We start from the raw sequence: 17,479 nt of genomic DNA, 5'->3' as shown, positions 1-17,479 counted from the left end.
TTCTGGAAAATCTGGACTCTATATGTCGCGCGCGCCTCGGGTTGATGATAATTCTAGACAGACCTGAGAATAAGTATTTTATTATATTTTCGCCACATGTCGCTCACATGCTCCCCTTCTTTCAACCAAAACAAATATGTCGTGGCCGCACGATTGACGCTAACTATTTTTGTACGTCAGATTAGAATAATCAACGGCTACTTTTGACAATGATGTCTTCACGCAAAGAATCGACGGCGAATTTTTTATTAGTCATCGAATCGGACAGGTGTCGGTCAAGCGCATCATGATTTAACATGAACCGGCAGTGCACAGAGTATTCCATCTCTCAACATATAGTCCTATTAAAATGTTCCCGGACTTTCCGGTTCCCAGTTTCCCCGTGTACGTTAAACCCTAATCTTCCTCTCCCCTGCCCAACATTTGCTTCCGCTCCTTTTGCTCCTCTCATTTGTGAACACAGTGTCTCTCTGCTTCATCACTTGGATACTCATGGGTAATTTGTTAGTTATATTGTATGGTTATTGTCTGGTTGGATCTTGCTATTACGCTTTATATGGTTCCATTTCTACTAATTTTGTTATTTTTTTTCCCGATTTTATGCTTTGGTTTGCAGGGAAGATTAAGATCGGAATCAACGGTACTGGATCTAATTTATACTGATATCAAAGAATTTTAGCTCTGTTTTTATCTCTTCGGTAATGATTTGGTGACTGGTTTTACTGTTGAAAATGGAAAAAATTGAAATCAGGATTTGGAAGGATTGGTAGATTGGTGGCTAGAGTTGCTTTGCAGAGTGAAGATGTTGAACTAGTTGCCGTTAATGACCCTTTCATCACCACTGATTACATGGTAATTGATTTTTTTAGTTAAGATTTGGTTTTCTTTTCCTTTTTGTTTTTGAATTTATTGTGCATGACTGCATGCTTGGGGCTATTCTCACTGATTTATAATGGTTTTTCTGTAGACATACATGTTCAAGTATGACAGCGTCCATGGTCAATGGAAGCATCACGAGTTGAAAGTTAAAGACTCTAAGACCCTTCTCTTTGGAGAGAAGTCCGTGACTGTTTTCGGTGTCAGGTTGTTTGCTTTTCCGTTTTGAGAATTTGAATAACTCGGTCTAAAATTTATAGATTTTAAACTTCATATGCCTACAGAAGCTCTTCTTTGAATGGAAGATTTTCATTACAATATTAGTATTTCTATGCAACGACAGGAACCCAGAGGAGATTCCTTGGGCTGAGACTGGAGCTGAATTCGTAGTGGAGTCAACTGGGGTTTTCACTGACAAGGACAAGGCCGCCGCCCATTTGAAGGTCTGTCGCCATGCTTTCCATGTTAATAATTATGTTGACATGGTATATATGGTTTCTTATGTGGTAACTGTGAACCAGAATCAGGAAAAAAAATTTCTTCCAGCATTGTTTTTGTTTAAGCCACGATCATTTCAGTTGGTCTCACGGCTTATTTAGATTATTGAGGTGAAATTCACCGAGTCTCCGAATTTCAAATTCCGTGGACACTTTTTACTATTCTTCTACAAAGATTCTTTTAGAAGCAGTTAGTTCAATATTTTATCTCCTTTAGATTATCTTGCCTCGTTTAGATAAATTCAAATACCAGTTATACTCTTCCTAGAAAACATTTCTTGAGAAAATTTGAGCTTTTAAATAATTGTTTTGGTTAATTCACTTGCAGCTCTACCGAAAATCATGTGCATCCTAGACATGATTGGATATGACAATCAAGTTGTTTGATTTTCAGGGTGGTGCTAAGAAAGTAATCATCTCTGCACCCAGCAAGGATGCTCCCATGTTCGTTGTGGGTGTGAATGAGAATTCATACACGGCTGATCTTGACATTGTGTCAAATGCTAGCTGCACTACTAACTGCCTTGCTCCCCTGGCTAAGGTTCTTATTTATTTATTTTGCAAATGAGATCTCATTTTGTTTTTTTAAGTTCCCTCTTACATATCTTTTGTACTACTTAGTTTGGGGACACACTTGATTATACATTCATGATTTTGCAGGTCATTCATGACAGATTTGGCATTGTGGAGGGCCTTATGACCACTGTTCACTCTATCACTGGTAAGGTTCATTTATATTTTATGTAGCTGGTGATGGAACTTGCTTCCTGTAGTAACCATTTTTTTTCCCTTTACCAGCCACTCAAAAAACTGTTGATGGGCCATCAGCCAAAGATTGGAGAGGTGGAAGAGCTGCTTCATTTAACATAATTCCCAGCAGCACAGGAGCTGCTAAGGTAAATAAGTTTCAAGATCTTGTAACCAATTCATGTAGCTATTTTCGCTTGTCATGGAGATGAGAATTTGTAATGTCTTTCAAAATTCAATTTAATGGAATGAAAAAAGGCAGGCCTATGCAGGTGATTAGTTAATTTTCTGTAATGAATATTGCTTTGTGTTTATTTTGTCTATATATAATGTGGTTGTGTGGTATTAATTATTTTGCCATTGGTTTTAAGGCTGTTGGAAAGGTGCTCCCTGCGTTAAATGGAAAATTGACAGGCATGTCCTTCCGTGTCCCCACCGTTGACGTTTCAGTGGTTGACCTTACAGTAAGGTTGGAGAAGGCAGCTACTTATGATGAAATAAAAGCAGCAATCAAGTGCGTATAGTCTATTTCGCTACTAATTGTTTCTATAATTTTGTTCCTATGTAACTCCCTGTTGTAGTTTTTATATTAATTTGCCTGTGTGTTTTTCAGGGAAGAATCTGAGGGAAAGCTTAAAGGAATTTTGGGATACACTGAAGAAGATTTGGTCTCCACAGACTTTGTTGGCGATAGCAGGTAAAGATGGATGGAGTTGTTGGAAGTTGGTATTTTTCTTCTAATCTATTAGAGATGTTGAAATATGTTGACCAAAAGTGTGGTGGCTATCTTTGCTACTTTGGAATTTGAAGTTTTTGTTCGGCATGTGTTGGGCATATTCTAGAGAAGTCGACCTTGTCCCAAAATGATAATGTGGTGTTTATGCAAAATATTTCAGATCTAGCATCTTTGATGCGAAAGCCGGAATTGCCCTGAGCGAGAAATTTGTGAAGCTTGTGGCTTGGTATGACAACGAGTGGGGCTACAGGTAAATTTGGGTGATGCAATTTGCTGAATTGATTGATATCAGCCTCCTCCTATTCAACCTTTTTTTGTGGTTTTGTTTTTCTGTGCTGAATATTTGGTTGTTTCTGGATGTTGCAGCTCACGTGTTGTTGATCTCATCCGCCACATTGCAAAAACAAAGTAAATCACACAGCAACATTGTCTTATGTAAAAGTTTTAAAACTAGTAACCGTGGGACTTGCAGTGAGAGTGAGGTCCTGTGTGTTATATCGAGACTATGAGTGAATAAGATTGTTGGGACTTTGTATTATGATGTTGTAGCATTTGCTATCAGATGAAGATTATGCTTTTTTAGCTTTTTTAAGCCTGACTAGGATGGTGTTTGCTTCTTACTTTTGCTGTTGTGGAAGTATGCTTCCTATGCTGTTTTCTTTCATTTGTTACCTTGCCAGGTATTGGCACCAAAGTGAGGTAAATTTTATTAACTCTAGATTCCATTCATAAAGAGATTAAAAGGTTTGTAAGCAAAGATCTTGGCTGAGATATTTACTAATTTGGTCATGTACAAATTAGTTTTATTTTTAAAAACTAATTGTTCTTAGCTCGATGAGGGGGAGAATTGTTCGACTAAAAAGTCTGTCTAATTTTATGTTGGGGGATTTGAGTTGGAAGATAAGATTTCAATTAGCCGAAATGATGGGAGTAGAATGTTAAAGGATGCCTGTACGCAACCAAACCCAGTGGAACTGTCGGCGAAGTATTCGCTCTCTCTTGCTTATCTTTGAACATTAGAAAGGAAAAAACAAAAGCTATGGCAGTAATATGCGGAGAATTTATTTGTAAATTTAATTTTGATTTGGTGAAAAATTGTGACTTTCTAATACATTTAAATTTTATTATATCAAGATGTAGAATGTATTATTTTAATTTAGAATTCTATTTAAGATTAGTCTTTATATTTTATAATCTAAGATTTCTTTTTAATTAAAATTTTTGCAAGGAAAGTTGTTAAATAAGGGCGCAAAATAATTTTTATTTTGTAATAGAAAAATTTAGAAATAATTTTTCAATTGTTACAACATTCCATTTGCTGAAAATAAGTTTTTTAATTAAAAAAATATGTACATTTTCAGACACGGGCAGTCATGTCTACCTTCGAGATATAATTACAATCTAAATTGATATCATCTATTAAAAATTTTATCCAATTAAAGAATATAAAAACTTAAACCCAAAAAAAATCATCTCCACTGCCTTGCAAATCCAGATTAGATAAATATATCCGAGTTTATTTGCTGTGGCACGATATGTCATCATAAGTCAGACATAAAATTTCCAGTCTTATTACCTATCTATTGCCTTCCAAATGTTTCCATCTCCCCTGACGAACAAGATTAACAACGCAGCCGAAATAGAAAACTGAAATGGGCAAAGTGTGAGACAGAATCAGAAGCAGATCAAGAAAAGAACTAAAGGATCTAACATCTTATTTCAATTTTTCTTGAAGAACTTGTGTACTTACTGTAGTAGTAAATGTATGAATCAATTCCTACCCCTGCCTCCCACTTTTCTTGCAAGTTACATAAACCCCTGCGCGTGAAACTAAGAGCCCGGTGCCAATGACAGGTGTCTTGTGCTATCTTTTCAGTGCCCTTATCATCTGATTCATATACGAAGTGGATGCCACAGTTGGTTGCCTCAAATGGACTCATTTTTACTGAGACAGTCACTTGATCCCCAGCTTTCAACTTGTCCGCAAACTTCCAATGGCTTAACCATAACATATTCTCATTCAGTCTAGGGATTCCATAAGAGCTTGGGCCATAGCACCACTTATCACTTTCAGTTTCAACCCAGATTTCACAATAATGGGGAATTTGAGGATTCAGTGTATCCTTGTGTCCGTATACGATGCAAATGTTTAAGCCACTGAACTTTTGACCAAAAGGTGGACATAGATCGAAGGAAATGGAAGATCCCGTATTTAGATGGTTGTACCAACCAGGAACTTCCTTCCCTTCCAGGAAAATGCTAGATATACCATGTTCGTGCAATACCTGTTCCAGCGAAACCGGAAGATAGAATCAGAAAAATTTTAAGAAAAATAAAATACAACAAAATGGAGGTCTTATAAACTTAAAGATCTGAGAGGAAACCTGGACCGGGGCCTTTCTTGTTTCAAATGTAAGAATATTATACATATCAACTTCAATGTCGTGGATGATTTCCAGACTGAACAAGGCCAATTTCGTGATGAAATCGATGTCTGTGTCTGTCACCGGCTCTAACTTGAACAAGCCTTGAATCTCAATTAGTTCTGTACAACCAAACAAATCAAATCTGCAATCCCTGGAAATTTTTGGTAGATTAACAATCCTTTTCAAGGATGTGCACCAGCTGACACCCAACGTTTTCAGACTCAATGGGAGTTCTGGAAGAGATTTGAGCTCTGTACACCTATTTAAAAAAAGGGAAACAAGGGTATTGATGCTGCTGATACTTTCTGGTAGCCTGCAGATTGGGTTTCCTGCAAGATTTAAATCTTGCAAGCAAGATAGGCAACTAAGATCATTAGGAATAGCATCATCTGATAAACTGCAGTTTGCAAGACTTAAGCTTACAAGAGAACATGGCAACGAGGCCAATGAGAAACTAGGAGATCGTGGAATTCTTTTTCGAAATAGCCAAGAGGTCTTGATTGTTGAAAGCAATGATTGAGACGAATATATTGCTTGATTTATGGAAGTTCCATCTGCAAGAAGTACTTTCAATGATTCCATTTTGTCCAAATTTGAAGGCAACTTTTCAAGTCTGGAACAACCATTCAGAATGACTACTTCAAGAGATCTCAACATGCCAACTTTACTTGAAAGTTTCTGGAGATTTTTGCAGCCTTTAAGGTTTAAGAATAGAAGTCTTTGCAGGCATACAATTGAGTCATCAATCTCAATCAAATATGTGCAGTACTTCAACTTTAATTTCTCAAGATTGGGGAGTCCTGCAAGATCAGGGGTCCTGACAAGCTTCTGGCAATGACTGAGATTGAGGATTTTCAATTCTTCTAGAAACTATAACAAAATGATAATTAGTTTTTATTATACGAAAAAGACAGAAAAGGGGAAAGAGTGATTGCCATCATACCTTGCCCCTTTTCCAGTCATGATTGAGCTTACTATTGCGGATATCAAGAACAGCTAGCTTCTTCAAATAAAACTCTGCCGGTAAGGATTCCAATGGAAAACCATGCCAGCACAGCCATACTAAACCTTTAGGAAAATTTTCATAACCTCCAATAAACTTCACATAGTTAAGCTGGAGCAGTTTTAATCTATGCATATTTCTGAATGCATCAGTTTCCAAGTCTAGCTCATGAAATGAAGGAAATGAGCTTGCTGTCGTTTTGTTCATTGGTTTCCAGGTGAAAAGGCTAAAACAATACTGTTTTGCAGAATTCCTATGAACTAATGTAGAATCTTCAACACTACATCTCTCTGTACAATTTACATTTCTAAGCGTCTTTAAATGGTTGATTTCCTTTAACCTATGCAGGTCAAGGTTCAGGCTCTCAATAATTTCCGTGCCCTAATTAAAAAAGACACCCATAGTAAAAATGAATTACTTGCAAACTGAAATCATTAACTGAGAGGCGTGGATAAACATAAGCATGTAAATCTAAATATGTTACCTACCATTTTCTCTTTTAATACATTAAATGCATCCGCATCATGCCACAGTCTGCTCCGTTTTCCAGGATTCTTAGGAGACTCTTCGCGAACAATTTCCTTACCCATTTCTTTGATTAATTGATGCATCCTTAATTTGTTGAATGCATCAACTGATAAGAGATTCCTGTCAATGAGATTTTTAATTCCAACAGTTGTTATAAACCCACAGTTCTCTAGAATTGTAACCACATAATCCTTGTTCTTCCCAACAAAGAAACAAGCAATGTCAAGAAATAAATCTTTATCATGATCATCTTGCAGCGAATCATAGCTAATTCTAAGAACTTTCTGAACTTTGTCATTAAAAACTACTTCTAATTTATGCAGCTCACTTTCCCACACATCCATGCTCTTGCCTCTGAGAGAAGAACCCAAAACTCGAAGAGCTAATGGAAGTCCATGGCAGTGCTTCATGATATTTCTTGAGCACTCCGTGTAAGATTCAATGGGATTGTCCTGCCCAAAGGCATGCCAACTGAGGAGCTGAAGTGCTTCATTATCATGCAATCCTTCAACCCTGAATTCCTTATACATCTCATCAAACTGTAGCAGATGTTCATATCTAGTTGTTATGATGATTTTACTTCCTGGATAACACCATTCCCTCATTCCTATTATCGCATTTACTTGGTCCTTGTCATCTATATCATCAAGAACAACAAGAACTTTTCTACAACATAGAGCATCCTTAATCTTGGAGGTTCCTTCATAGACATTGGGTACATAGATCTTTTGATCCTTCAGCAAATCTGAAAGAAACTGGCTTTGTAAGTGAATCAAACCTTTAGGTTCTGCTGAATTTTCTCTGATATTGGCAAGAAAACTACTAGCTTGGAATCTGCCGAAGTTTTGGTTATAAATAATTGTGGCAATGGTTGTCTTACCAATTCCCCCAATTCCTGTGATACCCACCAAGCCAACATCATTAGCTCCATCTTGGAGCCATGAATTAATTTTATTTACAATATGATCTGTTCCAACTATGTAGGAGGGAACATTCAATACAACTCGATTCAGTTTTCTCTGAACCTGTTCAACAATTTTCTGAATAAACTGCGATTCAGACCTACAGATTATGCAACACAATAAATGATAGGAAGATTAGAAGCTAGCATACTGTAGAGAAATCGTCTAAGGAACAGAAACTTGAGAGTTAATTAAGTGGAAAGATATGTCACTATGGTAAATGACAAAAATAAAAGCTTAGTCATGTTAAAATTTTAACCTTTGCAATTCTGGTTATATAAATGTGTATATATGTGTGTGTATGTTCTTATCATTTAATCTCTTAGTAGAATGCTATATAGTCCATGTCTACTTCTACTGTTGTATTTTTGTATCATTAGTTTTCTAAAACCTAATCCCTTGTAAGCTATAAATAGCACAATGGCCTAATCAATAAGAACCACCCAAAAATATTTTTTCACACTACAAGAGCACAAGTTATCATAAAAAAACCTAAATATCTTCTTTCTTTCCTACTGCAATCATGAGTCTTCCTTTTCCTCCACTATGGCTGATCCATCGTCCTATTTTTCCCTTCAGTTATCACATTCTTCCCACCCATTTTCTGGAATTTCAAACATCAAAAGTTACGTCAGTGAACAACTTGATGTTACAGATTATCTGGTCTAGAAATCTCTTTTTCTTCCTGTCTTTCAAGGTCATGTCTTCAGACTGCTTCGAACATCTAAGTTTGGCTCATGTGGAATCAAAAGGCTCCCTCTTCAGCCACAAATCCCTCTGCCTTTCTTGCTGCTATAGCCTCTCAACAATCTCAGACCAGCACTAATTGATCCTCTCAACCTGGACATGAGCATTCCTTCTCAAATTCATGTAGTTGTGGTTGACAGGTGGCCAAGGCCAAAATCAGCCATGAACTGCCCTTTTGGTTCTTATCCACAGTCCAAAATTGAAATTCTCGCTGCAGACCCTGAAGCACAGACCTCAATACGCTTCTCAAATGTTCTTCAAGGTCAGTTCTGTTTGGGCTACAATCACAATGTCAGAGAATGTCATTCACTGTTCAGGCAGGTGTCCATGCTGTTCTGCACCCACCTGATTCTCTTTGATGGTCATTTTTTGCCCTTCAACTCCAAGAGCCTAATGAAACATCTTATTTCTTAACACCAGACTGATTCTCATTAAGTCTCCTAATGGAGGCAAATTAAATCTCCTAATGAGTTTGATGTTCTTGGCAATAACACTTGGCAACGGGTTCCACCACTACTAGGAGCTAAGATTGTTGGGTGTCACTGGGCATACAAGGTTAAAGAGAAGGCTGATGGTTCTCTAAGAACGTTGTAAATCTTGTTTAGTTGCTTAAAGGTTTTGGCAATGGCCTGGTACTGATATGATGAAACATATATTTCTGTTGTCAAGTCATTTATCATTCATACTATTTTGTCAATTGCAACCTCCCACCATTGGCTTCTTCATCAAATTGATGTGAAGATCGTATCCTTCCATGGCATTCTTAAAGAAAACGTTTGCATGAAGAACCTCATATATTTGATAATTCTGATTATTCTTTACATGTCTGTAAACTCAATATTATACTCTTAAACAACTCCCTCGAGCTTGCTTTCAACATTTGATGCCCTTTCTTTCTACTCAAGATTTCATCTTAAGTAGAGCAAACACTTCTATGTTTATCTACAAGCATGATTTTCATATAACTATAACTTTATTGCGTGTTATTGACATCATTTTATCTTCTTCTTCTACTGATTTGTTATAGTCTATTCTTGCCAGATTTTTTCTAGTGGAGTTCTTGATGATTGATTTTGTCATTCTTCATTGTTTATGGCCATGTAAGTTTCTCGTAATAGCGAAGACCTTTTCCTTGACCAATGCTAAAAATTTATCTGGTGGCCTTATATGAAGGATTGGAAACCGCTTTCAACTCCTGCTAATCTCGTGGTCAAATTGGCAAGCATACTAAGCTCACACATGTTACTTCATGTAGTAGTATTAATGGGACTTCGCAATATCTCCCTCTGACTCACCCTAAGATTTCTTTTCCTGTCAATCAAGCCTTTTAGCACATGGATGAATATTGTGGTGACCATTTTCAGGCTATTAAGCATACTTTACCCTACATCCATTGGACCTATCTTATGATCTCCAACTCTTTTCTTTTGGCTCTTTTATGCATCTAGTATGATACTTGGATGCCAACTAGGTGGGTTGCCCTGAGATACTGTGGGATCTTCATTGTGGTACTAAAAAAGGAAACTGCAGTCTCTCATTCAAGTCGAATCCAGAAGTTTAGCCCCGCAAAGAGGGACTACCACTAAAGTCAAAGACACTTGGTCTTTGATTGGATTTTATTTAATCCATGTATACTACTTACTACTCTTGTATTTTCGTATCGTTAGGTTTCTATACATCCTAATCCTTTGTAAGCTATAAATAACAAATTGATCAATAAAGAAGAACCATCCCAGATCGATCCATTTTAGCTTCTGATTTTCTTATGCCCAAGAAGTTGGAAGTATTCTATTTCAAAAAAAAAAAAAAGTTGGAAGTATGAATTTCGACCGTAGATCACGTGCAAGATTATTATAATTTGTATTTCCCGTGGCTTCCCTCTGTAAGATCCGGTGGATTCACGAATACAATTTCGGATATTCAGCCCATCAATGACATACTTCTGCTTTTTCACAGTTAATAGCCTTCCAAAAGCACTGAAACTCATTTAAACTCTTACGCTGAACTTGCCTAAAAGGCTTGGCAACAGTCGGCGCTGCCGCCAATAACACAAGTTATTGAAAAGTGAAGCCTTGTATACCTCGTCTATATTTAAACTCTTACACTAATTTCATATAGGAATAAAATAATACTTGCCATTTTTCAACTTCTATAATCCGAAATCTTCTTTAAATATGCTATTTAGCAAGGAACAAGAGCAGATAAGGAAGTTAATCACCTATCCCGTAGCAGAACCATTCCGCCTAAGCCTGCAACATCTCTAAGAGCTGCTCTCCACTTCTCCACCTTCTCCATATCCTCTTTAAAACGCTCTTCGTGTTTAGCAAAAGCGTCGGCAAAATTCCCCGTCTGTTTCCTGACTTTGGACGGATCCACATAATGGAATACAGGGATTACAAAATGCTCTGAAGTACTCGATCTTCTTCGCTCCATGATGGTTACGAGCTCATCGAGGCACCACCGGGAGGAAGCGTAGTCTTCTGAGAGAACGACGATGGATATTTTTGACAATTGGATTGCAGTTTGGAGCTCAGCCTCGATATCCTTGCCCCTCTCAATCCCATCGTCGTCCCTGAAAGTGTGGATACCTGCCTGCACTAAAGCTGTATAGAGGTGATCTGTGAATTTTTGGCGCGTGTCTTCACCCCTAAAGCTCAAAAACACATGATACGCACATCTTGAGATTGAAAGGGATGGAGTTCGCTGGGCAATTGCAGTGGTAGCTGCCATCGATGATCGAGAAAATCCTTCTACAGAAGCTCCCAAATTTGAGGCGGATGGATTCTTAACATCGAAGACAACTGATTGTTTGAAATGTTCCTCGAAATTGTTTGATTTCTTGTACTTCGAAAAATGGATAGTTTGAATTTAGTCAAAGGCGTGTGGGGTAGAATATAAATGACAAAAATTACTAAATTATTTAACAAAAATTATTAAATTAATTTGTAAAGCCTGACAAATGGAATTGTGATTGAATTTGAAGTAAAAAGTAAAAAAATATAATTATAATTTTTCACTATATAGTGGATGAAATTTTAAAATAAATTATATTATATGAGTTGAAAAGTCTATACAAAAATAATTTTTGAAGTCATTCTTCATTCTATTGATAGTAAGATCAAGCGCTTAAAAATCGCACTGGTTTTTATTTAAAGATTTTAAATTCATTAATAATACATAATAGGAATATGTTAAAGATTTATCTCGTTATCTAAGTTAATTATTGATTTAGTGAACATTTTAAGCATTTACAATTTGTTCTATGAGTTTTAAAAAATAATGTTAAAATAATTTTAATTAAAAGTTATTTAGTATTTAACGCAAGTAGTTATAAAAATTTAAAGAAAATAATTAAAACTGTCTTTTTAATAAAAATAACTATTAATCATAGTATCGCTTCTTAATAGTTAAAAAAATATAAGAAAAGGTTAAAAATAGTTGTCTTTTTTAATAAAAAATTAAAAAAAATATAACAAAAAATAAGTAAAAAAATTGTTTATCTAGTTAAAGAACTATAAAAACTGAAATAATTAAAATTTAATAAAAAATTAATTTAAATCATTATTTTTACATGTAGAATATCTATATTACATGCAATATGTTATATAAAATAAATTATATTATTTGATACCATAACACAAATGATGGATGGATTAAAAATGTAACGGCCCCGAAAATTCATAATGGAATGTATATTAAAAATATCAGATGCGGAAGCGAAGTCAAAATTTGAATAACATCCCTTACACCAAAACCAAAAACGTGCTCACAAAATATAAAAAATCAAACTATCTAAGGGAGAAAACTTAAAAGTAAAAACTACGAATGTGACTATGAAGTCTTTAGGCGTCCCCTTCGTCGTCCTCTTGCGGAACCGGCTCGGGAACGATGTCCTCTTGATCTGAAATGATTAAATAAGGAATGAGCTACACTAGCCCAGTAAAGACATCACGATATCTCACCGTCACGGAGGTAAAGGTGAGTAGAAAACACAAAAAGACCAATGGAGCATAATTTACAACAAATCCTTTTATCGATAATAAAACCTTTACCATTCACTTATCTCGGTGAAATTCATAAAACAATATACGAAAGCAATAACATCATCATCATCATGAAAACATATATATGAACTGTATAACATAATACCTATCACACTTTTCGTAATTCAATCGTTACACAACATATTTTCCTAATCCACCAGCCCACTAGTATCCATGGGGATCCATAGGGGTCCCGCTACCCGTTAATCCTTAACACTTGAAATCATATTCCAGGGCCGTCCCCATACCCCGTCCGGTATGGGCGCCAAACCATAGACCTCATTACCCCGTCCGGTATGAGGGTGAAACGGGCCGTCCCCATACCCCGTCAGGTATGGGCGCCAAAACACATAAGATCTCCATACCCCATCCGGTATGGGAGACCACAATCCCGATAGGGTTCCCTACGGACCCGGTCCGTCCACCATCTCCCAGGATATCTAGTCAGGCTGAATACATTATACAATTTCTATTCACATAATCTTTCATTCTCCTTTTTCCTCAGTCAGCATTATCAATCACATACAAACAAGCAAAACGATAATTTATGCCAAACAGACAACATACAGCATCAATATCCTGGTCATTCAATCCATAATCAATAAAACAGTAAAATATGCACACGAAACTATAAAATGAAAACATCGAACCTCATGCTGCATTTAAAACTATAAAACATGCCAAATAATAGTTAACCGACAAACACACTAGACTCGGGCTCCATTAGCGACCTTAAGCAATTTCACACATTCGTTGATTCATGAAATACCATTTTATCATTTATTGGACTTTAAAACCGTGATAGGAAATAGGGTGAGGGATCCTTACTCGTTTCGGGGTCCGAACATGGCTTCACAGTGTGCTTGCAGGCTGTCTCTAATTTTTCCTGAATTTTTCTTGGGGAACTGAAACGCATTATTGGTACCTGCACGTGTTCCAAAAAAAACCCAAATTAGGCCCAGGGCCCCTTTCGGCCCAAATCGCAACTCCGGCACGGCGGCTCCGCCGTGCTCCGGCGACGGCGCTGCCGCTTGCGGCGGCGGTTTGCCTCGAGTTGGCCGTTTTTGGCCGTTTCCGGCCGAATTCGGCCACACAGGCATTGATTTCTGCGATAAAACAACCCTACGGCCCTCGGGGGCCGAAAATTTATGGAAAACCGAAGCTTACTGGCAGCGGTGCTCTCGGGTGCGGCGGCTCTCCGGTGAAGTTCGTGTTTTGGTGATTCGGCTCCGATCAACCTGTAGAGAAAAGAATGGTGATCACGGTGATATAAAAATTGCATTAAACAGAGGCCGGGAAGGGCCTCATCGGAGGCAAAAATCGAGAAGGGGCGCGGCAGCGCCGCTGGCTTTCGGCCGTGTTTTCCGGCCGTTTGACCAGGATTTTGGCTCCGATTTGGCCACTGGGGAAATCAGCGTGGAAAAACGAGTCGGGGGTATGAAATTTACCTCGATCGGCGGTCAGAAATCCCTCCGGTGCGGCGGCGGGTGGCGGCGGCCGGCTCCTGGTTCGTCTTCTCCGGCGAGCGGCAGGCGGCTAGGGTTTGTGGTCTGGTGTGGGGGTTTTATTTATAACCCTTTGCCTTTTGATCTCAGCCGTCCATTTTGTTTTAATATGGGCCGTCCGTTTTTGATTAAATCTGGGCCGTCCATGCGTTTAAATCTGGGCCGTCCGATCGCACGCTTGATCTGCGCCGTCCGATCACGCCTACGCGGATCGCCAACGTGGCCCTTTTTGGAACGACGTGGTCTTGCCACGTGGCAGGTCCCGGTTGGCCGGGACTGCTGACCGGGCCTGCTGATGTGGCTGCCGACGTGGCTTTTTTTTTTTTTTTTTTCGGCCCCTTTCCGGGCGCTATAACTCTCCCCCCCATAAAGAAATTTGGTCCCCAAATTTGCCTCATTACTCTTGATCAAACAGATGGGGATATTGGGCCCTAAATTCTGATTCCAGTTCCCAAGTCGCCTCCCTGGGCGTGTGGTTCTGCCACATGACTTTTACAAATGATATTTCCCGGTTGCGGAGTATTCTGCTTTCTCAGTCCGTGATACTGACCGGTACTTCTTCATAAGACAAGTCCTCTCGGAGTGGAAGCAGTTCATGAGCCAAGACATGAGAAGGGTCCGGATTGTACTTACGTAGCATAGATACATGAAACACATTATGAACCCAGGAGAGCTCAGGAGGCAGTGCAAGTCTGTAGGCAGTGGTACCAATCTTGTCTAAGATTTCAAAGGGTCCAATATATCTGCGGTTTAATTTTTCTCTCCTACCGAACCTACTAATTCCCTTGAAGGGGGTGACTTTAAGAAACACCCGGTCGCCTTTCTCAAAGGCCAGGTCTCTCCTCCGGGTATCAGCATAACTCTTCTGCCTACTCTGAGCTGTCTGGATGTTCTTCTTGATCTTAACTATCTTGGACGTGGTTTCTTCTACCAAATCCGGGCCAAACAATCTTCTATCGCCCACTTCTTCCCAACAGATCGGCGACCTGCACGGACGCCCGTATAGCGCCTCGTATGGGGCCATGCCGATGCTTGCTTGGTAACTGTTGTTGTAAGCAAACTCTATCAGGGGTAGGTGGTCGTCCCAATGGCCCCCGGAGTCAAGGACACAAGCTTGGAGCATATCCTCCAGCGTACGAATTGTCCTCTCTGATTGTCCATCGGTTTGGGGGTGGAAAGCAGTACTAAGAGACAGCTTTGTTCCCATAGCTTGCTGGAAACTATTCCAAAACCGAGAAGTGAATCTGGGATCCCTGTCGGATACCACTGTTACTGGAACTCCATGCAGTCTGACTACCTCCCGGATATACATTCTTGCCAACTTGTCCAAAGGATCAGTCATTCTGATGGCCAGGAAGTGGGAAGACTTAGTGAGTCGGTCAACAATTACCCATATAGCATCATGTCCCGATCGTGCCTTGGGTAGTCCCGATACGAAGTCCATGGTGATATGTTCCCACTTCCACTCTGGAATCGGTAAAGGCTGAAGTAACCCGCCCGGGCGTTGATGTTCTGCTTTGACCTGCTGACATACCAAGCACTTAGATACAAAGTCGGCTATATCTCTCTTCATCCCATTCCACCAGAACCGAGGTCGCATAGTTTGGTACATTTTCGTACTTCCTGGATGCATGGCGAACCTTGAACTATGGGACTCTGTCATGATGTCTCTTCTTAACTCACTGTCGTCTGGGACACACACTCTGTCCTTGAAACGAATCAATCCGTCGACGGAGATCTGAAATTCTGAGCTCACTCCCTGTTCTGCACTCTTCTTGCGGGTTACTAGGGCGGGGTCGACTGACTGGGCTTCCTTTATTCTTTGGATTAACTTGGGTTGGACTGCTAGGTGGCCCAAACATGTGACTCTCTTCAGGTCTCGCAGGCGAACCTGCTGTGTAGCCCCAATGGACCTACATTCTGAAACCATCAGATGGGCTAGGGTGCCTGCACTTTTCCTGCTGAGGGCATCGGTCACCACGTTGCCCTTACCTGGATGGTATAGGATGTCACAATCATAGTCCTTGAGGAGTTCCATCCACCTTCTCTGACGCATGTTGAGATCCTTCTGGGTGAAGATATGCTTCAAACTCTTATGATCGGTGTAGATCTGAAAGGTCTCTCCATACAAATAATGGCGCCAGGTTTTCAAGGCGTGTATGATGGCGGCAAGCTCCAAGTCATGGGTAGGATAGTTCTTCTCATAATTCTTTAGCTGTCTAGACCCATATGCTATAACCTTTCCATGCTGCATTAGGACACAACCCAGGCCCAGATAGGAGGCATCACTATAAACTGTGTACCCTCCTGATCCACTCGGTAGAGCCAGCACTGGTGCAGTAGTCAGTCGCTTCTTCAACTCTGAAAAACTCATCTCGCAGTTCACATTCCATTCAAACCTTGCATTCTTCTTTGTGAGTCGGGTTAGAGGAGCTGCTAGACTAGAGAACCCTTCGACAAACCGGCGGTAATAACCTGCCATTCCTAGGAAACTGCGAATTTTCTTAACTGTTGTCAGCCTTTCCCAACCAAGTACCGCTTCAACCTTTTCGGGGTTCACCGACACCCCTTCCTTCGATATAACATGTCCTAGGAAGGCGGTTTGTTCGAGCCAAAATCCACACTTGCTTAACTTCGCATACAACTTCTTTTCCCTGAGTACCTGTAGAACTTGGGCAAGATGATGAGCATGTTCTTCCCTACTTTTTGAGTAGACTAAGATATCATCGATGAACACGATGACAAATTGATCCAAGAATTCTCTGAAGATTCTGTTCATTAGATCCATATAGATGGCCGGGGCGTTGGTTAGCCCAAACGGCATAACCAGGAACTCATAGTGTCCGTACCTGGTTCGGAATGCCGTCTTGGGGATGTCTTCTGCTCTCACTTTTACCTTATGGTAACCTGATCGTAGATCTATTTTAGAAAAGACCTGTGCACCTTGCAACTGATCGAAAAGGTCATCAATCCGGGGAAGAGGGTACTTGTTCTTAATTGTTACCTTGTTTATCATTCTATAATCAATGCACAGTCTCAACGTTCCATCCCCTTTCTTTGCAAAAGTAACCCCGGCACCCCATGGGGAAATGCTGTGTCTAATGAAGCCACTGTTTTGTAGCTCAGTGATTTGTTTCCTTAGCTCTTCCATCTAGATGCAGCTCATTCGGTAAGGAGCTACCGAGATGGGCTGGGTTCCTGGCTGTAAGTCTATGGTGAACTCGACCTCTCTGTCCCCTGGTAGACCGGGCAGTTCATCCGGAAATACGTCTGGAAAGTCTCAGACTACTGGAATCTCTTGGATACAAACTTCTTTCTTAGGTTTACCTAGTTAGAGAAAATACAATATTAAGGCACTGGGAATTAAGAAGAAAAGAATTTGCCATTAGGGAAAATTAGTACCGAATAA

The 17,479-nt window shown here is 39.5% G+C and overlaps 2 protein-coding genes across 2 annotated transcripts; one reads left to right on the top strand and one right to left on the bottom strand.

Annotated features, from left to right (window-relative positions):
• The first annotated feature begins 353 nt into the window (after positions 1-353).
• Positions 354-3,448, top strand: LOC110822939 (glyceraldehyde-3-phosphate dehydrogenase 2, cytosolic). Its single transcript, XM_088210833.1, has 12 exons — positions 354-496; positions 617-640; positions 752-852; positions 968-1,083; positions 1,220-1,319; positions 1,768-1,914; positions 2,034-2,094; positions 2,172-2,269; positions 2,492-2,634; positions 2,734-2,817; positions 3,017-3,106; positions 3,223-3,448. Exons 1-12 carry the CDS (start codon positions 493-495, stop codon positions 3,266-3,268), a joined length of 1,014 nt encoding a protein of 337 aa, XP_088066959.1. The 5' UTR covers positions 354-492; the 3' UTR covers positions 3,269-3,448.
• A 722-nt stretch (positions 3,449-4,170) lies between these two features.
• On the bottom strand, positions 4,171-11,380 carry LOC110823061 (disease resistance protein RPV1-like). Its single transcript, XM_022053335.2, has 6 exons — positions 10,741-11,380; positions 6,774-7,875; positions 6,226-6,666; positions 5,241-6,152; positions 4,607-5,141; positions 4,171-4,503 (listed from the first exon to the last, which is right to left on the bottom strand). The coding sequence occupies exons 1-6, from the start codon at positions 11,250-11,252 to the stop codon at positions 4,433-4,435; spliced, it is 3,573 nt and encodes a 1,190-aa protein (XP_021909027.2). The 5' UTR covers positions 11,253-11,380; the 3' UTR covers positions 4,171-4,432.
• Positions 11,381-17,479: the final 6,099 nt, after the last annotated feature.

Source organism: Carica papaya, chromosome 9 (genome assembly GCF_054855325.1).
Source record: "Carica papaya isolate Zhongbai chromosome 9, ASM5485532v1, whole genome shotgun sequence".
NCBI lineage: Eukaryota > Viridiplantae > Streptophyta > Magnoliopsida > Brassicales > Caricaceae > Carica > Carica papaya.
Note: the sequence above shows the minus strand (reverse complement) of the source record. Positions and strands in the feature narration are given on the sequence as shown.